Source organism: Lithobates pipiens, unplaced genomic scaffold (assembly GCF_037356315.1).
Source record: "Lithobates pipiens isolate NorthernLeopardFrog02 unplaced genomic scaffold, aLitPip1_a1.2 Scaffold_19, whole genome shotgun sequence".
Taxonomy (NCBI): Eukaryota; Metazoa; Chordata; class Amphibia; order Anura; family Ranidae; genus Lithobates; species Lithobates pipiens.
The window spans coordinates 3937235-3961234 of NW_027507764.1; the positions used below are offsets into that span (position 1 = coordinate 3937235).

General features: G+C 47.0%; 1 protein-coding gene across 1 annotated transcript in view; it reads right to left on the minus strand.

Annotated features, from left to right (window-relative positions):
* Positions 1-24000, minus strand: part of ADGRB1 (adhesion G protein-coupled receptor B1) — an 819205-nt gene that overhangs the window by 4347 nt on the left and 790858 nt on the right. Inside the window, 3 exon segments of the mRNA XM_077490484.1 lie at positions 9085-9183; positions 11323-11358; positions 22004-22650. Of these exon segments, the coding sequence (XP_077346610.1) occupies positions 9085-9183; positions 11323-11358; positions 22004-22650 (782 nt within the window).

Here is a 24000-nt window from a genome sequence, read left to right on the forward strand (position 1 = left end):
CTGATGTAAGGGGGCTGGTGATGGGACACTCTGATGTAAGGGGGCTGCTGATGGAACCCTCTGATGTAAGGGGGTGCTGATGGGACACTCTGATGTAAGGGGGCTGGTAATGGGACACTCTGATGTAAGGGGTGGTGATGGGACACTCTGATGTAAGGGGGCTGGTGATGGGACACTCTGATGTAAGGGGGCTGGTGATGGGACACTGTGATGTAAGGGGGCTGGTGATGGGACACTCTGATGTAAGGGGGCTGGTGATGGGACACTCTGATGTAAGGGGGCTGGTAATGGGACACTGTGATGTAAGGGGCTGGTAATGGGAGACTCTGATGTAAGGGGGCTGGTGATGGGACACTCTGATGTAAGGGGGCTGGTGATGGGACACTCTGATGTAAGGGAGTGCTGAATGGACACTCTGATGTAAGGGGGGTGCTGAATGGACACTCTGATGTAAGGGGGTGCTGATGGGACACTCTGATGTAAGGGGGCTGGTGATGGGACACTCTGATGTAAGGGGGCTGGTGATGGGACACTCTGTTGTAAGGGGGCTGGTGATGGGACACTCAAAATGTAAGTGGGCCGGTCTGGATGAAGTCCAGGGCCAAATTTCTGTCCCAGTCCAGCCCTGGACAATGGTGAGTCAGATTTTCTCATCCAACATCAGTACCTGACCTCATAAAATGCACACAAATTCTCACAAACACCACAAAAATCTTGTGGAAAGCCTCATCAGAAGAGTGGAGGATATTACAGCCACAGAGGACGATAACTCAATAATAATGTCCACTGGGGGAACTCCATAATAACAGCCATGGTTTTTGCAATGATATGTCCAGCTCCATAAAGACATGGTTTGACCAGTTTGATGTGAAGGAAGTTGAGTGCCCTTACCTTAACCCTATAAGAAGTAAGTACTCCTGCGCTAAAAGGCAATGTAGGTATATTATATAGGTGCTGCATCCCCCCGTAAGGGCCAAACTGTTACCCAAATTTATGAAAAATTAGAGTGGTAAGTGGTGTTGCGCTCCTAAAATTGTTGTTTGAGGTTCATAACATAATTGTGATATATCCGAGTGACAATAAATATAAATAAATAATTATTGTTTGAGGTTCATAACATAATAATCATATGTCCGAGTGGCAATAAATAGAAATGAAATGTATACTGTCTAGTTATGTCTCTTGCAATAAAGTGCTATAATGCAAACTTAAAACAGATCTAATCCGCAAATGTGCAGAACTTAAATCAAAATAGACGTAATCAACAATATGTGCAAATGAGCAAAATATATAAATACTAATCAGTGCAAAAAATGAGTGTGCAAATAAATAGAAGAAACGTGCAAATATGCAGAATGAAATGCCACAAGAAGGGCATAAATAAAGTGTCCAGAGTGAAATATGGAACTCTGCAAGGTCCACTGTGCGAAATAGTGCAAGTGTAAGCCCCTTGTACACACGGTCGGAGATTCCGTCGGAATGTGTCCGATCGGAGCGTTTTGTCGGATATTCCGACTGTGTGTGGTCTGCATCGGACTGTTTCCGTCGGAATATCCGATGGACCAACTTTTCCAACTTGCCGGAAATATTTTCCGACAAAATGCTCCGATCGGACATACTCCGATCATGTGTAGAGAATTCCAATCGGACAAAGTGCCACGCATGCTCAGATCAAATTCCTACATCAAAGCTATTGGCTACTAGCCTGAATGTAGTCCCATCGTAACGAAATAACGTCATCACTTCGGATTTTCCGACAACTTCATCCGACCGTGTGTATACAACAGTTTCGGACAAAATCCGACGGACAAAATCAGACGGATTTGGTTGTCGGAATCTCCGACCCGTGTGTACAAGGGCTAACATTGTTTTACAGGAACACTGAGTGATGATGCAATAATATCCAGTGACAATGTGGCTTTTGAGTGCAACAGGTGTCTTCAGTGTCACCGACACTCGTGGCTGTGCTAAATTGTTACCCTACTGCTGTTAGGTAAACAGCATGTAGAGGAGGAGGGGGGGAGTTGAATCCCTTCGGATTGTGGTATTCCTGCGCGTCCCTACTAGGTACGCAGCAGAGTCCGAGGGGATCCTTTCTTTTTCTTTACGCTGGCTGGGTGTCTGTGATCACTCACATATTCAGTGTATCGGGGAATAAAGAGCCTACCATGGTGTAGTATATTTTCAATACAGTGAAGTTTATTAAATGAAATAATCGAAAACTCACATTTCCATGTGTAGATCGCACAGGGGGGTATATTGTTGCTGGGAGGAATCTATTGTTGTTGGGAGGGGGGGGGGGTCTGTTGTTGCTGGGGGGGATATTTTGTTTTGGGGGCCCATTTTTGTTGGGGTGGGGTCTACTGTTGTTGGGGGGGGTCTATTGTTGCTAGGGGGTCTGTTGTTGCTAGGGGGTCATATTGTTGCTAAGGAGGTCTATTGTTGCTGGGAGGGATGTATTTTTTCTGTGGGGTCTGTAGTTGCCGGGGGACCTATTTTACTGCCTTTCATTAGCAAATTCCATACAAACAACTTAGTACCAAAAATTATACTTGGTTCCGTATTCTCGAAAGGGGGCGGTACTGGGAGGTGGGTAGGAGGTGGAACCAAGGGGCAGTACTGGGGGGTGGATAGGGGGTGGAACCAAGGGGCGGTACTGGGAGGTGGGTAGGGGGTGGAACCAAGGGGCGGTACTGGGAGGTGGGTAGGGGGTGGAACCAAGGGGCGGTACTGGGAGGTGGGTAGGGGGTGGAAACCAAGGGGCGGTACTGGGAGGTGAGTAGGTGGTGGAACCAAGGGACGGTACTGGGAGGTGGGTAGGGGGTGGAACCAAGGGGCGGTACTGGGAGGTGGGTAGGGGGTGGAACCAAGGGGCGGTACTGGGAGATGGGTAGGGGGTGGAACCAAGGGGCGGTACTGGGAGATGGGTAGGGGGTGGAACCAAGGGGTGGTACTGGGAGGTGAGTAGCTGGTGGAACCAAGGGGCGGTACTGGGAGATGGGTAGGGGGTGGAACCAAGGGGCGGTACTGGGAGGTGGGTAGGGGGTGGAACCAAGGGGCGGTACTGGGAGGTGGGTAGGTGGTGGAACCAAGGGGCGGTACTGGGAGGTAGGTAGGGGGTGGAACCAAGAGGCGGTACTGGGAGGTGAGTAGGTGGTGGAACCAAGGGGTGGTACTGGGAGGTGAGTAGGTGGTGGAACCAAGGGGCGGTACTGGGAGGTGAGTAGGTGGTGCAACCAAGGGGCGGTACTGGAAGGTGAGTAGGTGGTGGAACCAAGGGGCGGTACTGGGAGGTGGGTAGGGGGTGGAACCAAGGAACGGTGCTCGGAGGTGGGGGATACAGAGTGACTTGGAAGGGCGGAGTACCTGCACCTATTCTCTGAGAAAAAAAAACCCTGAAGTTTACCCATGTGTCTACCCTTGTGGCCATAATATATATTGCAGGAAGACTAAACTCTACAATCAGCTAACGTCACCCTTTATGGGAAAACTTCTGGGAGAAGAAGATCCCCCAGAATTATTATTATTATTCAAGATTTGCTGTACATTACGTCAACAGTGTACGTAGTTCTTTATCTAAGAACGTCTACACCAGTTGGACTTTGGCCAGTTCTTTTAGACTTTTGAAGGCCATAAATATTTAAATCTATAAGTCTTGTGGTTCTTTGGTTCTGGGGGGGGGGAGGGGAGCGTTCTTGTATATTTGGACTATTGTACCAAACCAAAACAATGTTTGTGCTGATTTTACAATTCAGGGTCAAATTAACATTCAGAAAAGCGATGAGACCTGTCAACCCTTTCCTCACCAGAGGTCATTGATGCCCAAACCAAATTCAGCAGTATCAGCATGTATCAGATAACAGTATCTCTGTGACTAATTTGCATATCTAGATAATTGTTATATATTTTAAGGACATATTTGGCCTTTATTTTTGTACACTGTTATAATAAAAATGCTACTTTGTTTTATTTTATTATAAGCTGAAAAAATGAGTGTATTAATATTAATATATATTTTTTTAAACTTTGTAACTGTATCTCACAATTACAGCATTAAACTGATAACAATGCGACCCGAAAGCAGGCTGAAGGCTTTTATTTTGTTTTCAATGAAGCTTCCAGCCTGCATGCACTCAGGACTAGAGACGAGTCTGACTGCCTTGGGTTCGGTTCAAGCAGCAGGGCTTGGAAAACTTCGGATGCCGAACCTGAACCCTATTGAAGTCAATGATAGCTACACCTGTCAATGAAAAATGCCCATTTTCTGGACTAATAGGCAAGGGGGTGTCGATAGCATAGTTACATAGTTAGATTGAAAAAATACACAAGTCCATCTGGTTAAACCATAAAAATAAATAAATAAATAAATAATATCATACAACCCCATATACACAATCCCATGAGGGGTGTGGAGAGGTGGTGATTGCCCTGGGGATCAAGTACCAATAAAAAATAAAAATAAAAAATTCCATTCAACCAGGAACCGTGATTTTTTTAAAAATCCTTAAAGGATAAGTTCACCCTTGGGAATATGTTACATGTTCCACCCGATGAATGCACTACAAGCCCCAATGTCCTTGGCGGCTGTTGGCTTGTAGTTCTCAATGAACTACCATGGCGCTGTGGTAGTTCATTGATTCTTCCTGTCAGGGAATATCGGCTTTCCCGTATGGGATGTACGGAATGCATGGGATGTATGGGATGTACGGAATGCATGGGATGTACAGGAAGTATGGGATGTACGGGAAGTATGGGATGTACGGGAAGTATGGGATGTACGGGAAGTATGGGATGTACGGGAAGTATGGGATGTACGGGGAGTATGAGAAGTAAGGGATGTATGGGGAGTACAGGAAGTATGGGATGTATGGGAATTACGGAATGTATAGGATGTATGGGATATACGGGGAGTACGGGAAGTATGTTATGCACGGGTTGTATGCGGAGTACAGGAAGTATGGGATGTACGGGGAGTACAGGAAGTATGGGATGTATGGGAATTACGGGATGTACGGGGAATACGGGATGTATAGGATGTATGGGGTGTAGGGGGAGTACAGGAAGTATGGGATGTACGGGGAATATGGGATGTATAGGATCTATGGGATGTACGGGGAGTATGGGATGTACGGGGAGTACGAGAAGTACGGGATGTATGGGGAGTACAGGAAGTATGGGATGTACGGGATGTATGGGGAATACGGGATGTATAGGATGTACGGGGAGTACGGGAAGTATGGGATGTACGGGATGTACAGGATGTATGGGATTTACGGGATATATGGGATGTATGGGATGTATGGGCTATATGGGATGTACAGGATATATGGGATGTATGGGTTGTACGGGATGTACAGGATGTATGGGATATATGGAATGTACAGGATATATGGAATGTACGGGATGTACGGGAAGTACGGGATATATAGAATGTATGGGATGTACAGGATATATGGGATGTACGGGATGTATGAGATGCACGGGATGTATGGGATGCACGGGATGTATGGGATGCACGGGATGCATGGGATGTACGGGATATATGGGATGTACGGGATGTATGGGATGTACGGGATATATGGGATGTACGGGATGTATGGGATGTACGGGATATATGGGATGTACGGGATGTATGGGATGCACGGGATGTACGGGATGTATGGGATATATGGGATGTACGGGATGTATGGGATGCACGGGATGTACGGGATGTATGGGATATATGGGATGTACGGGATGTATGGGATGTACGGGATATATGGGATGTACGGGGCACACAGATACACCGACAGTGTGCAGGAGACTGGCATGGCATCAGCGATCTCCTGACGCAGGCTCCTACTACAAAATAAATAAATGCACATTTTTTTACCTGCAAAAAAATGTGATATGCAGCACTGATGGGCTATGATATGCAGCAGTATTTGGCACTGATAGGTGGCACTGATAGGTGGCACTGATGGGCATTAATTGGCATCACTGATGGGCATTGCAGCACTGCTGGGCACTGACTGGCATCATATCTGGGCACTGTTGGGGCTGATCAGTGCCCTGATTATCTATACAGGTCTCCCCTGTAAGGAAATGCCACTGATTGGCTCTCCTCATGTGCTGTCAGTGTTTCGGAGAGGAATACCAATAACTGACATTTCCATGTTTCCATGCGGTCAGCTGTGATCCATGATCATATGGATAAAGAGCCTCATCATTGGTTCTTTACTGAGATCGGTGATGCGCTGCATCTCAGGGACAAAGCGCACCACCGATTGCCTGCGGACCCACAAGAGATTGGCAGTACGGTGGGCGGGAGGTGGTTAAAATTGCCAGCAAATGACATTTCATTGCCAGTTTCTTAAAAAATATTTTAAAAAAAGCAAAATATAAAAAAAGTTTGTATTCGTTTTTTTTTCCGCTTTCCTGGTCATTTGTTATGATCACAATTTTTAAATTCGAAAATTCCTAATTTTGAAAGTTCCTAAATTCGTAAATTTGAAAATCCAAAAATAACTAATAATAACTATTAAATTCTAGGTATTGGAATTTCCATTCAAATGTGTCTGTTAGTGAACGGAACGAATTAATAATAAATAATAATAATAAAAAGTTTTTTTATTATTATTATTGTAATTTATTATTATTAATTTGTTACGTTCCATTCGTTTAGATGCGGAATTTGTTATTTTGGATAATTTGTAACTTCGGATAAATTCGTATTCGTTACATTCACTAACAGCCAATGGAAGGTCCTTGTCACATGTACTGGAAGGTCCTTATCACATGTACTGGAAGGTCCTTATCGCATGTACTGGGGTCATAATGGAAGGTCCTTATCACATGTACTGGAAGGTCCTTATCACATGTACTGGGGTCACAATGGAAGGTCCTTATCACATGTACTGGGGTCACAATGGAAGGTCCTTATCACATGTACTGGAAGGTCCTTATCACATGTACTGGGGTCATAATGGAAGGTCCTTATCACATGTACTGGAAGGTCCTTATCACATGTACTGGGGTCACAATGGAAGGTCCTTATCACATGTACTGGGGTCACAATGGAAGGTCCTTATCACATGTACTGGAAGGTCCTTATCACATGTACTGGGGTCATAATGGAAGGTCCTTATCACATGTACTGGAAGGTCCTTATCACATGTACTGGGGTCATAATGGAAGGTCCTTATCACATGTACTGGAAGGTCCTTATCACATGTACTGGGGTCACAATGGAAGGTCCTTATCACATGTACTGGAAGGTCCTTATCACATGTACTGGGGCCACAATGGAAGGTCCTTATCACATATACTGGGGTCACAATGGAAGGTCCTTATCACATGTACCGGGGTCACAATCGAAGGTCCTTATCACATGTACTGGGGTCACAATGGAGGGTCCTTATCACATGTACTGCCGGGGTCACAATGGAAGGTCTTTATCACATGTACTGGGGTCACAATGGAAGGTCCTTATCACATGTACTGCCGGGGTCACAATGGAAGGTCCTTATCACATGTACTGCCGGGGTCACAATGGAGGGTCTTTATCACATGTACTGCCGGGGTCACAATGGAGGGTCCTTATCACATGTACTGCCGGGGTCACAATGGAGGGTCCTTATCACATGTACTGCCGGGGTCACAATGGAGGGTCTTTATCACATGTACTGGGGTCACAATGGAGGGTCCTTATCACATGTACTGCCGGGGTCACAATGGAAGGTCTTTATCACATGTACTGGGGTCACAATGGAAGGTCCTGATCACACGTATTGGGGTCATAATGGAAGGTCCTTGTCACATGTACTGAGGTCACAATGGAAGGTCCTTATCACATGTACTGGGGTCACAATGGAAGGTCCTTATCACATGTACTGGGGTCACAATGGAAGATCCGTATTACACGTACTGGGGTCACAATGGAAGGTCCTTATCACATGTACTGGGGTCACAATGGAAGGTCCTTATCACATGTACTGGGGTCACAATGGAGGGTCCTTATCACATGTACTGGGGTCACAATGGAAGGTCCTGATCACATGTATCGGGGTCATAATGGAAGGTCCTTGTCACATGTACTGGGGTCACAATGGAAGGTCCTTATCACATGTACTGGGGTCACAATGGAAGGTCCTTATCACATGTACTGGGGTCACAATGGAAGATCCGTATTACACGTACTGGGGTCACAATGGAAGGTCCTTATCACATGTACTGGGGTCACAATGGAGGGTCCTTATCGCATGTACTGGGGTCACAATGGAGGGTCCTTATCGCATGTACTGGGGTCACAATTGAAGGTCCTTATCACATGTACTGGGGTCACAATTGAAGGTCCTTATCACATGTACTGGGGTCATAATGGAAGGTCCTTATCACATGTACTGGGGTCACAATGGAGGGTCCTTATCACATGTACTGGGGTCACAATGGAAGGTCCTTATTGCATGTACTGGGGTCACAATAGAAGGTCCTTATCACATGTACTGGGGTCACAATGGAAGGTCCTTATCACATGTACTGGGGTCACAATTGAAGGTCCTTATCACATGTACTGGGGTCATAATGGAAGGTCCTTATCACATGTACTGGGGTCACAATGGAGGGTCCTTATCACATGTACTGGGGTCACAATGGAAGGTCCTTATTGCATGTACTGGGGTCACAATAGAAGGTCCTTATCACATGTACTGGGGTCACAATTGAAGGTCCTTATCACATGTACTGGGGTCACAATGGAAGGTCCTTATCGCATGTACTGGGGTCACAATGGAGGGTCCTTATCACATGTACTGGGGTCACAATGGAGGGTCCTTATCGCATGTACTGGGGTCACAATGGAAGGTCCTTATCACACATACTGGGGTCAGTTCAGAGAGGAGCAAATGATCCAAACAACACGTCTTTGGCATGTGGGAGGAAACCTACTCAATGCAGATAGTGTCCTATCGGGGATTTGTACCAAGGACCCCGGTGCTGCAAGGCAGAGGGGCTAACCCCGACCCTGCAACATGTCAGGGAAGGTTTATATCCTGATTGCGGGTGGGAAGGGGGGGGAAGGAAGAGGCTCTTCTCATGGTTGCCCACCTTGCTCTCCGCTGGTGGAGACTCCTTCTCCGCATGCTGCAGTTTCCGGTTTAAGTCCTGGAACATGTCCTGGTGACGTTTCCTGGTGTGCATAATTTTCTGTAGAAAAGAAGGATTTTTAGTTTTTTTTTTGCTGTCCTATAAAAACAAAGGTGAGATGCTACACACAACAGATGTGCTATAAACAGTCCCGGGACAAAATCATCCAGTGCCCAGGGTTCAGAGATGGCAAATTGCTACCCCCTTCATTATGTGCGAGTATATGAGGAGGAAGAGGAGAGAGCACAGCCAGCACCTCCTCCCTGCTCTCGCCTCCTCTCATTGCCGCTTCCAGTGCTTGGCTGACAGAAGTAGTGATGCCGCTGTCACTACTCCTGTCAGCCTTATAGTAGAAGGAATTTGCGGGCACCCCATCTCTACAATAAACGCTGCGCCCAGGGCAGCCACCCCTTATGCCCACCCCATGTCTTGGTCCTGGCTATGAATAGGGCTGCCATTATAAATCTTGGGGGCCCTGTACAGCCTTCCTGCCAGGGCCCCCTTCCCTCAGCCTGGGTGGGTGTAGGGCTCCGAATACGGTTCCAGCTGCATGAACAATCCACTCATTCATGCAGCAAGAGTACCTGTGTGAATGAACCCTTACAGCCAATGGAAGGGCAAGGAGGAGAAGCTGGCAATGCTGCAGGGGAAGGGGAACACAAGGGGACTGGAGCTGTGGGGGAAGGGGATCCTGGACAGAAGAGGGGGCAGGAGCCACCCAATCCCTGAAACAGATCCCCTGTGGCTCCCCCTGCAGCAGCTTACATCCGGTGGGAGAAAGAGGAGGAGAAGCCAGGAAATGCTGCAGAGCAAGGGGAACACGGGGGATTGGATCTGTGGGGGAAGGGGATCCTGGACAGGAGAGTGGGTAAGGGCCACCCAATCCCTGAAACCGATCCCTCGTGGCTCCCCCTGCAGCAGCTGACAGCTGGTGGGAGGGAGAGGAGAGGCCCAAGAGTGCTGAAGGGGAACACAGGGGGATTGTAACTGCTAGAGAAGGGGATACCGGACAGGAGAGAGGGCAGGGGCCATCCAATCCTTGAAACCGATCCCCAGTGGCTCCCCCTGCAGCAGCTAACAGCAGGTGGGAAGGAGAGTAGGAGAGGCCCAACAGTGCTGCAGGGGAAGGGAACACAAGGGGATTGGAGCTGTAGGGGATCCTGGACAAGAGAGGGGACAGGGGCTACCCAGTCCCTGAAACCGGTCCCCTGTGGCTCCCCCTGCAGCAGCTGACAGCTGGTGGGAGGGAGAGGAGGAGATGCCAGATGGGCTGTAGGGAGGGAAGTGCCTGTACTGCAAAGTGGTTCGGGCCCTCCGCTAAACTGATGGGGCCCTGTACAGGAGGACTGGTGCTACCCCCTTATTGGCAGCCCTCTTCTTCCTGTTTAGCCCAACCACATCCAACCCTCCAAGGCAGACTCGTGTCTGATTGGTGGCTGTGACAAACTTTGAGACATTTCCTTTATGTCAAGCTTTTTGTATGGAAGGGTCTTTGGTGGATGTGGCTGGGAACCACTCTTCAGCATCATAAGCAGGTATTGCCAGATCCCCTGATTGCTAATAAAAAAATTGTAGCTTGGCCACTTTGTGGAAGCAGTGGTCTCTCTGCAGAGCTCTGACACACCCCCTGCTATGTCAGAGCTAGAACTCTCCAATCAGCAGGAAGCACGAGGTTTGGTGATTGGAGAGCTGTAGCTCTGACTCAGCAAGGGGCATGGCAAAACCTCTGCAGAGAGACCACTGCTTCCCCACAGTGAGAAAATACCTTCTCTGCCGCATGCCGGCAAAGGACAGGCTGCTTTAAAAAAAGAAAATAGGCTGTAAGGCCCTATTCATGCTTTGCGTTCCCACTCAGGATTTTCTGTGTCCGATTTTCACGCAATTCTGCGTGTCACGCTTGGAGCGGCCAATTCACCTCAATGGGTCGCCCCGATGTGCGTTTCTCACCCCCAAAAAAAAGCTCCGGCTCCTTTTTTTGGTGACAAGCTTTCGTGCGATTTTAAAAGGCACAAATGTCGGCAAAATTGCACCGTGTTTGGGGTGTCAACAAGTGGGGCCCGCGATTACCAATCACCAAGTGTGATTGGGGCCTAAGTGTAACGCCGCACAATTTTGGAAAATTGTTTATCGATTAAAAAAACCAACAACTATACAAAACACGTTCGTGGTTTTAAAAAAATAAAAAAAATGACAACTTACCTCAAAATCTAGTTCTGCATACCGCGACTTTCTTCTCTGTAAATGCAAGCAAAAGGAAAACATGTAAGATCTCCCCCAATGAGGACAGAACGTCACCAGATCAAATAATCATAATTACTAATGTCTGTTAAAATAAAGATTTGAGGCCCTATCACAGGAATGGTAGTGTTTTTTGTTTGTTTTTTTGCCTTCTTTCTGATGTTTATTAGGTTTTTGTATTTCTATTTCCCTATTTATTGTATTTTTTTTCTTATTTCAGTTTTTTTTTTGTTTTTGTTTTTTGCTTGTTTTTTTCTTGATTTTTGTATATTTTGATTGTATATTTTGATATTATTTGGATAATAAAGCTGTTTTTACTGAATTTGTTTTGCAATTTGTTAAAACTTTTTTTAAATTTAATTTTTTTTTTCCACTCGCAAAGTAAGAATTTTTTTTTGAGTGACCTAACATGGCCACCGCCCCCCCCAAAATAAAAGTCCACTGCAGCCAGCAACAATAGACCCCCCCCCCCCCCAGCAACAACAGATTGCCACAGTAAAAATAGACCCCCTTGGCAACAGTAGAACCAGACCAAATATTCATAATTACAAATGTGTGCTAAAATAAAGATTTGAGGCACTATCACAGGCATGGTAGTTCTCTCTCTCTCTCTCTCTCTCTCTCTCTCTCTCTCTCTCTCTATATATATATATATATATATATATATATTTATGAATTTTTTTTTTTTTTGCTTACCTCCTGATATTTATTAGGTTTTTGTATTTTTATTTCCCACTTTTTAGTATTTTGTTTCTGTTTTTTATAAAAAAAATTGTTTGTTTGTTTGTTCTTGATTTTGGTATATTTTGATATTATTTGGACAACAAATCTGCTATACCCGAATTTGTTTTACATTTACATTTTTTTTTTTTAACCATATTAGATCACTCGCAAAGTAATTCTTTTTTTTTTTTTTTTTTTAAGCAACAACAGACCCACCCAGCCACAATAGATTCCCTAGCAACAATAGATACCTCCCAGAAGCTACATATATATCCCACAGGCAACAATAGACCCCTCCACAACCCCCCACCAGCAACAATAGATCTTCCAGTAGCCAGCATCCATAGACTCTCCAGCAACAATAGACCTCTCCCTCAGCAGTAGATGACCTCAAGGAACAATAGATCCCCCACCAAAAGCAATAGATCTCAGCAACAATAGATCACCCCACAGCAAAGTACTACCCCCCCCCCCCCCCCACACCATCAACAGATGCACTCCAGCAACAATAGACCCCCATCAGCAACAATATATTTCCAAGCAGCCAATATCAATAAACATTCCAGCAGCAAATAACAGTAGATCTCTCCCATCAACAATTGACCATACACATTATTATAAGCATAAAACATAACATCCCACAATGGTTCCATAACAAGGTACAGAGGTCACAATATTCATAACCTGTTCAAGAGATAAGCAGATGGAGTTCTTAATTATCACAATTAACATGAGGACTTCACCCTAGGAGGTATACAATGGGACTTCACCCAAGGAGATATACAATGGGACTTCACCCTAGGGGGTATACAATGGGACTTCACCCAAGGAGATATACAATGGGACTTCACCCTAGGGGGTATACAATGGGACTTCACCCTAGGGGGTATACAATGGGACTTCACCCTAGGAGGTATACAATGGGACTTCATCCTAGGAGGTATACAATGGGACTTCACCCTAGGGGGTATACAATGGGACTTCATCCTAGGAGGTATACAATGGGACTGCACCCTAGGAGGTATACAATGGGACTGCACCCTAGGAGGTATACAATGGGACCTCACACTAGGAGGTATACAATGGGACTGCAACCTAGGAAGCATACAATCGGACTTCACCCTAGGGGGTATACAATGGAACTTCACCCTAGGAGGTATACAATGGGACCTCACACTACGAGGCATACAATGGGACCTCACACTAGGAGGTATACAATGGGACTTCATCGTAGGAGGTATACAATGGGACTTCATCCTAGGAGGTATACAATGGGACTTCATCGTAGGAGGCATACAATGGGACTTCATCCTAGGAGGTATACAATGGGACTGCACCCTAGGAGGCATAAAATGGGACTTCACCCTAGGAGGTATACAATGGGACTTCATCCTAGGAGGTATACAATGGGACTTCATCCTAGGAGGTATACAATGGGACTTCATCCTAGGAGGTATACAATGGGACTTCACCCTAGGAGGCATACAATGGGACTTCACCCTAGGAGGTATACAATGGGACTGCACCCTAGGAGGTATACAATGTGACTGCACCCTAGGAGGTGTAGAATGGGACTTCACCCAAGGAGGTATACAATGGGACTTCACCCTAGGAGGCATACAATGGGACTGCACCCTAGGAGGTATACAATGGGACTGCACCCTAGGTGGCATACAATGGGACTGCACCCTAGGAGGTATACAATGGGACTTCACCCTAGGAGGTATACAATGGGACTTCACCCTAGGAGGTATACAATGGGACTTCACCCTAGGAGGCATACAATGGGACTTCACCCTAGGAGGTATACAATGGGACTGCACCCTAGGAGGTATACAATGGGACTTCACCCTAGGAGGTATACAATGGGACTTCACCCTAGGAGGTATACAATGGGACTGCACCCTAGGAAGCATACAATGGGACTGCACCCTAGGAAGCATACAATGGGACTTCACCCTAGGAGGTATACAATGGGACTGCACCCTAGGAAGCATACAATGGGACTTCACCCTAGGAAGCATACAATGGGACTTCACCCTAGGAAGCATGCAATGGGACTTCACCCTAGGGGGTATACAATGGGACTTCACCCCAAGGAGATATACAATGGGACTTCACCCTAGGGGGTATACAATGGGACTTCACCCTAGGGGGTATACAATGGGACTTCATCCTAGGAGGTATACAATGGGACTGCACCCTAGGAGGTATACAATGGGACCTCACACTAGGAGGCATACAATGGGACCTCACACTAGGAGGTATACAATGGGACTTCATCGTAGGAGGTATACAATGGCACTTCACCCTAGGAGGTATACAATGGGACTTCATCCTAGGAGGTATACAATGGGACTGCACCCTAGGAGGCATAAAATGGGACTTCACCCTAGGAGGTATACAATGGGACTTCACCCTAGGAGGTATACAATGTGACTGCACCCTAGGAGGTGTAGAATGGGACTTCACCCAAGGAGGTATACAATGGGACTTCACCCTAGGAGGCATACAATGGGACTGCACCCTAGGTGGCATACAATGGGACTGCACCCTAGGAGGTATACAATGGGACTTCACCCTAGGAGGTATACAATGGGACTTCACCCTAGGAGGTATACAATGGGACTTCACCCTAGGAGGTATACAATGGGACTTCACCCTAGGAGGTATACAATGGGACTTCACCCTAGGAGGTATACAATGGGACTGCACCCTAGGAGGCATACAATGGGACTTCACCCTAGGAGGTATACAATGGGACTGCACCCTAGGAGGCATACAATGGGACTGCACCCTAGGTGGCATACAATGGGACTGCACCCTAGGAGGTATACAATGGGACTTCACCCTAGGAGGTATACAATGGGACTTCACCCTAGGAGGTATACAATGGGACTTCACCCTAGGAGGTATACAATGGGACTTCACCCTAGGAGGCATACAATGGGACTTCACCCTAGGAGGTATACAATGGGACTGCACCCTAGGAGGTATACAATGGGACTTCACCCTAGAAGGTATACAATGGGACTTCACCCTAGGAGGTATACAATGGGACTTCACCCTAGGAGGTATACAATGGGACTTCATCGTTGGAGGTATACAATGGGACTTCATCCTAGGAGGCATACAATGGGACTGCACCCTAGGAGGTATACAATGGGACTTCACCCTAGGAGGTATACAATGGGACTTCATCCTAGGAGGCATACAATGGGACTGTACCCTAGGAGGTATACAATGGGACTGCACCCTAGGAGGCATACAATGGGACTTCACCCTAGGAGGTATACAATTAAGCAACAACAGACCCACCCAGCCACAATAGATTCCCTAGCAACAATAGATACCTCCCAGAAGCTACATATATATCCCACAGGCAACAATAGACCCCTCCACAACCCCCCACCAGCAACAATAGATCTTCCAGTAGCCAGCATCCATAGACTCTCCAGCAACAATAGACCTCTCCCTCAGCAGTAGATGACCTCAAGGAACAATAGATCCCCCACCAAAAGCAATAGATCTCAGCAACAATAGATCACCCCACAGCAAAGTACTACCCCCCCCCCCCCCCCACACCATCAACAGATGCACTCCAGCAACAATAGACCCCCATCAGCAACAATATATTTCCAAGCAGCCAATATCAATAAACATTCCAGCAGCAAATAACAGTAGATCTCTCCCATCAACAATTGACCATACACATTATTATAAGCATAAAACATAACATCCCACAATGGTTCCATAACAAGGTACAGAGGTCACAATATTCATAACCTGTTCAAGAGATAAGCAGATGGAGTTCTTAATTATCACAATTAACATGAGGACTTCACCCTAGGAGGTATACAATGGGACTTCACCCAAGGAGATATACAATGGGACTTCACCCTAGGAGGTGTAGAATGGGACTTCACCCAAGGAGGTATACAATGGGACTGCACCCTAGGTGGCATACAATGGGACTGCACCCAAGGAGGTATACAATGGGACTTCACCCAAGGAGGTATACAATGGGACTGCACCCTAGGTGGCATACAATGGGACTGCACCCAAGGAGGTATACAATGGGACTTCACCCTAGGAGGCATACAATGGGACTGCACCCTAGGTGGCATACAATGGGACTGCACCCTAGGAGGTATACAATGGGACTTCACCCTAGGAGGCATACAATGGGACTGCACCCTAGGTGGCATACAATGGGACTGCACCCTAGGAGGTATACAATGGGACTTCACCCTAGGAGGTATACAATGGGACTTCACTCTAGGAGGTATACAATGGGACTTCACCCTAGGAGGTATACAATGGGACTTCACCCTAGGAGGTATACAATGGGACTTCACCCTAGGAGGCATACAATGGGACTTCACCCTAGGAGGTATACAATGGGACTGCACCCTAGGAGGCATACAATGGGACTTCACCCTAGGAGGTATACAATGGGACTTCACCCTAGGAGGTATACAATGGGACTTCACCCTAGGAGGCATACAATGGGACTTCACCCTAGGAGGTATACAATGGGACTGCACCCTAGGAGGTATACAATGGGACTTCACCCTAGAAGGTATACAATGGGACTTCACCCTAGGAGGTATACAATGGGACTTCACCCTAGGAGGTATACAATGGGACTTCACCCTAGAAGGTATACAATGGGACTTCACCCTAGGAGGTATACAATGGGACTTCACCCTAGGAGGTATACAATGGGACTTCATCGTTGGAGGTATACAATGGGACTTCACCCTAGGAGGTATACAATGGGACTTCACCCTAGGAGGTATACAATGGGACTTCATCCTAGGAGGCATACAATGGGACTGTACCCTAGGAGGTATACAATGGGACTGCACCCTAGGAGGCATACAATGGGACTTCACCCTAGGAGGTATACAATTAAGCAACAACAGACCCACCCAGCCACAATAGATTCCCTAGCAACAATAGATACCTCCCAGAAGCTACATATATATCCCACAGGCAACAATAGACCCCTCCACAACCCCCCACCAGCAACAATAGATCTTCCAGTAGCCAGCATCCATAGACTCTCCAGCAACAATAGACCTCTCCCTCAGCAGTAGATGACCTCAAGGAACAATAGATCCCCCACCAAAAGCAATAGATCTCAGCAACAATAGATCACCCCACGGCAAAGTACTACCCCCCCCCCCCCCCACACCATCAACAGATGCACTCCAGCAACAATAGACCCCCATCAGCAACAATATATTTCCAAGCAGCCAATATCAATAAACATTCCAGCAGCAAATAACAGTAGATCTCTCCCATCAACAATTGACCATACACATTATTATAAGCATAAAACATAACATCCCACAATGGTTCCATAACAAGGTACAGAGGTCACAATATTCATAACCTGTTCAAGAGATAAGCAGATGGAGTTCTTAATTATCACAATTAACATGAGGACTTCACCCAAGGAGATATACAATGGGACTTCACCCAAGGAGATATACAATGGGACTTCACCCTAGGGGGTATACAATGGGACTTCACCCTAGGGGGTATACAATGGGACTTCACCCAAGGAGATATACAATGGGACTTCACCCTAGGGGGTATACAATGGGACTTCACCCTAGGGGGTATACAATGGGACTTCATCCTAGGAGGTATACAATGGGACTGCACCCTAGGAGGTATACAATGGGACTGCACCCTAGGAGGTATACAATGGGACCTCACACTAGGAGGTATACAATGGGACTGCAACCTAGGAAGCATACAATCGGACTTCACCCTAGGGGGTATACAATGGGACTTCACCCTAGGAGGTATACAATGGGACCTCACACTAGGAGGCATACAATGGGACCTCACACTAGGAGGTATACAATGGGACTTCATCGTAGGAGGTATACAATGGGACTTCATCCTAGGAGGTATACAATGGGACTTCATCCTAGGAGGTATACAATGGGACTTCATCGTAGGAGGCATACAATGGGACTTCATCCTAGGAGGTATACAATGGGACTGCACCCTAGGAGGCATAAAATGGGACTTCACCCTAGGAGGCATACAATGGGACTGCACCCTAGGAGGTATACAATGGGACTGCACCCTAGGTGGCATACAATGGGACTGCACCCTAGGAGGTATACAATGGGACTTCACCCTAGGAGGTATACAATGGGACTTCACCCTAGGAGGTATACAATGGGACTTCACCCTAGGAGGCATACAATGGGACTTCACCCTAGGAGGTATACAATGGGACTGCACCCTAGGAGGTATACAATGGGACTTCACCCTAGGAGGTATACAATGGGACTTCACCCTAGGAGGTATACAATGGGACTGCACCCTAGGTGGCATACAATGGGACTGCACCCTAGGAGGTATACAATGGGACTTCACCCTAGGAGGTATACAATGGGACTTCACCCTAGGAGGTATACAATGGGACTTCACCCTAGGAGGCATACAATGGGACTTCACCCTAGGAGGTATACAATGGGACTGCACCCTAGGAGGTATACAATGGGACTTCACCCTAGGAGGTATACAATGGGACTTCACCCTAGGAGGTATACAATGGGACTTCACCCTAGGAGGTATACAATGGGACTGCACCCTAGGAAGCATACAATGGGACTTCACCCTAGGAGGTATACAATGGGACTGCACCCTAGGAAGCATACAATGGGACTTCACCCTAGGAAGCATACAATGGGACTTCACCCTAGGAAGCATGCAATGGGACTTCACCCTAGGGGGTATACAATGGGACTTCACCCAAGGAGATATACAATGGGACTTCACCCTAGGGGGTATACAATGGGACTTCACCCTAGGGGGTATACAATGGGACTTCATCCTAGGAGGTATACAATGGGACTGCACCCTAGGAGGTATACAATGGGACCTCACACTAGGAGGCATACAATGGGACCTCACACTAGGAGGTATACAATGGGACTTCATCGTAGGAGGTATACAATGGCACTTCACCCTTGGAGGTATACAATGGGACTTCATCCTAGGAGGTATACAATGGGACTGCACCCTAGGAGGCATAAAATGGGACTTCACCCTAGGAGGTATACAATGGGACTTCACCCTAGGAGGTATACAATGTGACTGCACCCTAGGAGGTGTAGAATGGGACTTCACCCAAGGAGGTATTCAATGGGACTTCACCCTAGGAGGCATACAATGGGACTGCACCCTAGGTGGCATACAATGGGACTGCACCCTAGGAGGTATACAATGGGACTTCACCCTAGGAGGTATACAATGGGACTTCACTCTAGGAGGTATACAATGGGACTTCACCCTAGGAGGTATACAATGGGACTTCACCCTAGGAGGTATACAATGGGACTTCACCCTAGGAGGTATACAATGGGACTGCACCCTAGGAGGCATACAATGGGACTTCACCCTAGGAGGTATACAATGGGACTGCACCCTAGGAGGTATACAATGGGACTTCATCCTAGGAGGCATACAATGGGACTGTACCCTAGGAGGTATACAATGGGACTGCACCCTAGGAGGCATACAATGGGACTTCACCCTAGGAGGCATACAATGGGACTTCACCCTAGGAGGTATACAATGGGACTGCACCCTAGGAGGTATACAATGGGACTGCACCCTAGGAGGCATACAATGGGACTTCACCCTAGGAGGCATACAATGGGACTTCACCCTAGGAGGTATACAATGGGACTGCACCCTAGGAGGTATACAATGGGACTTCACCCTAGAAGGTATACAATGGGACTTCACCCTAGGAGGTATACAATGGGACTTCACCCTAGGAGGTATACAATGGGACTTCATCCTAGGAGGCATACAATGGGACTGCACCCTAGGAGGTATACAATGGGACTTCACCCTAGGAGGTATACAATGGGACTTCATCCTAGGAGGCATACAATGGGACTGTACCCTAGGAGGTATACAATGGGACTGCACCCTAGGAGGCATACAATGGGACTTCACCCTAGGAGGTATACAATGGGACTTCACCCTAGGAGGTATACAATGGGACTGCACCCTAGGAGGCATACAATGGGACTGCACCCTAGGAGGTATACAATGGGACTGCACCCTAGGAGGCATACAATGGGACTTCACCCTAGGAGGTATACAATGGGACTGCATCCTCAGAAGCATACAATGGGACTTCACCCTAGGGGGTATACAATGGGACTTCACCCTAGGAGGTATACAATGGGACTTCACCCTAGGAGGTATACAATGGGACTTCACCCTAGGAGGTATACAATGGGACTGCACCCTCAGAAGCATACAATGGGACTTCATCCTAGGAGGTATACAATGGGACTTCATCCTAGGAGGTATACAATGGGACTGCACCCTCAGAAGCATACAATGGGACTTCATCCTAGGAGGTATACAATGGGACTTCATCCTAGGAGGTATACAATGGGACTTCACCCTAGGAGGTATACAATGGGACTTCACCCTAGGAGGTATACAATGGGACTTCACCCTAGGAGGTATACAATGGGACTTCATCCTAGAAGGTATACAATGGGACTGCACCCTAGGAGGTATACAATGGTAATTCACCCTAGGAGGTATACAATGGGACTTCATCCTAGGAGGTATACAATGGGACTTCATCCTAGGAGGCACACAATGAGACTGCAACCTAGGAGGTATACAATGGGACTGCACCCTAGGAGGCATACAATGGGACTTCACCCTAGGAGGTATACAATGGGACTGCACGCTAGGAGGCATACAATGGGACTGCACCCTAGGAGGTATACAATGGGACTGCACCCTAGGAGGCATACAATGGGACTTCACCCTAGGAGGTATACAATGGGACTTCATCCTTGGAGGTATACAATGGGACTTCACCCTAGGAGGTATACAATGGGACCTCACACTAGGAGGCATACAATCGGACTTCATCCTAGGAGGTATACAATGGGACTGCAACCTAGGAAGCATACAATGGGATTTCACCCTAGGAGGCATACAATGGGACTGCACCCTAGGAGGTATACAATGGGACTTCACCCTAGGAGGTATACAATGGGACTTCACCCTAGGAGGTATACAATGGGGCTTCACCCTAGGAGGTATACAATGGGACTTCACCCTAGGAGGTATACAATGGGACTTCATCCTAGGAGGTATACAATGGGACTTCACCCTAGGAGGTATACAATGGGACTTCATCGTAGGAGGTATACAATGGGACTGCACCCTAGGAGGTATACAATGGGACCTCACACTAGGAGGCATACAATCGGACTTCATCCTAGGAGGTATACAATGGGACTGCAACCTAGGAAGCATACAATGGGATTTCACCCTAGGAGGCATACAATGGGACTGCACCCTCAGAAGCATACAATGGGACTGCACCCTAGGAGGTATACAATGGGACTTCACCCTCAGAAGCATACAATGGGACTTCATCCTAGGAGGTATACAATGGGACTTCACCCTAGGAGGTATACAATGGGACTACTGCACCCTAGAAGGCACACAATGGGATTTCATCCTAGGAGGTATACAATGGGACTACTGCCCCCTAGGAGGTATACAATGGACACAGACACAGGGTGACTTACACATAAGAGGGGCATGGGCAGCTGAAAAAGTAATTTCCCGACCACTCTAAGGTAAGCTGGGGTTACAACAAGCTCTCCGCCAAAAGTCTTTTATTTTATCCATGTTGATGCATTTACAAAGGTGGACTATGACTTTAAGGGTGCAATAAACTTTAAATGCCCCCCCTCCCCCCCCGTTAGTTTGTAATAATAAAAATAAATGATAAAAGTGAAATAAAAGAAATTCAGGTGACAGTATATCATTGCACTTGTAATCTTCAATCATGTCACTGAAGGCACTGTGATCATCCCCAGTAAATTGTTCTCACCTCTAAAGAGCTCATCGATAGCGTTGAGATGTTCTCGTTTTTTGGGACAATACCCGTTGTCCCTAATTCTGCCTTTTCGCACAACCCCATTGGTATCTGAGAATCGCTGGGGTGCAGCTGATGCTTCTGCATTGGAGAACCCTGCTCGGGACATTTCATGCCCATACGCTCCCTTGGTGGACTCTTCACCATGTAGGTGGGATCGCCCATGTTGAGATGAATGAGCCGGGTCTGCGGCATCTGGTCAATGTTCATGCTGTATTTGCTGTCCTCCTTTGGCTTGGCCCTCAAGGTGGCCGTGTTGCTGGGTAAAATGACGTAGCTGGTGTCCATTGACTGCTCCTGCGCTCTGGTGAGCTCAGAGTCCAACTTTTTAAAGATGTCCCCTTCGCACATGTACATGGGCTTTGGGGGCTGGTTTTTGTCTTTTTTCAGGGTGAGCGTGTGGTTATTATACTCGTTGAGATTAATGCTTCCAAGATAATGCGGGGACCCTTGAAGATGCATTTTGGAGACGTTGGCTGGAAGACTGTTGAAGTTCGATCCCTTTTGGTGGTTCTTCATCTTTTCTTCATCTTGCAGTGATGGGCGTTTTAATGTCCCCGTAATGGTCGACGTCCTACATGTTGAGATGTCTTTGCTAAGGGCTGGAGAAGAAAGAGAACAAAATAAAGTAAAATAAAAAATCAGTTTTGCACACAAATATTTACATCATGCATATATAACAAGCAAGACGCCCTGTATACGTATAAAAGAAAAAATGGAAATGCAAAGACTGGGCAGACATGAGAGTCATTTCTTTCCAAAAAATGTAATTTGGGGAAAGCCTAATGCTTAATGGCCACGTTCCATATCCAAAATTATTTGAAGCCCAATGTTTATACTGTATTTGCTGTCCTCCTTCGGCTTGGCCCTCAAGGTGGCCATGTTGCTGGGAAAAAATGACAGAGCTGGTGTCCATTGACTGCCCCTGGACAGTCAAAAACATGCTCAGCGCTGAGCAACATGCCCATGTTCCTAAACCAAGGTTCTTTAAAGCTTAACTCCAGCCCAAGCCATTTTTTTTTTTGTTTTCTATACAGTGGCCGTATTTTCCGTCAAGTTTTTGTTTGCCTCCTGTGCCTGTAACACCTATACAAGAAATGGGGGAATAACCTGGCCATAGACCACAGAAGGGCAGTAGGCTTGTTTAGCTAGGACAATTCCACACCAGCTGGTTTTGGAAGACAGAATGTTCAGACAAGGTTTTTAAAACCTCCCTTTATATTTCCTTCTCAAGCCTGGCCAGGTAGGGGTGTCCAATGGTGACCACAGAAATGTTAATAGATCAGAAAATGTGTGGGGGCTAAAGTTATTTCTATGGTTACCGTCGGACACCTCTGGATGGCCAGTCAGTGGTGTTTAATGGTGACCCCTGGATAGTCTGTGTCCTTTCTATGCTCCGCACTGAACACCCCTGGCTGGCCAGTCAGGGTTGTTTAATAGTGACCCCTGGTTGGCTGGTTTCATTTCTATGCTTACCATAAGACACCTCTGACTGGTGTAGAAATAACACTGGCCAGGCAGGGGTCACCATCAGACACCCCTGACTGGCCAGTCAGGGTTGTTTAATAGTGACCCCTGGTTGGCTGGTTTCATTTCTATGCTTACCATAAGACACCTCTGACTGGCCAGTCAGGGGTGTCTGATGGTGACCCCTGCCTGGCCAGTGTTATTTCTATGGTCACCATCAGACCCCTGATTTCTATGGTCAAGTGACCCCTGTTTGGCTGGTGTCATTTCTATGGTTACAATTGGATGACCCTGGCTGGCCAGTCAGTTGTGTCCAATGGTGACCCCCTGGCTGGCTGTTGTCGTTTCTATGGTTACAATTGGATGACCCTGGCTGGCTAGTCAGGTGTGTTCAATAGTGAACCCTACCTGGGGGTTGTCATTTCTGTGGTTACCATCGGACGCCTCTGGCTGGCCAGTCAGGGGTGTCCAATGTTGAACCCTGC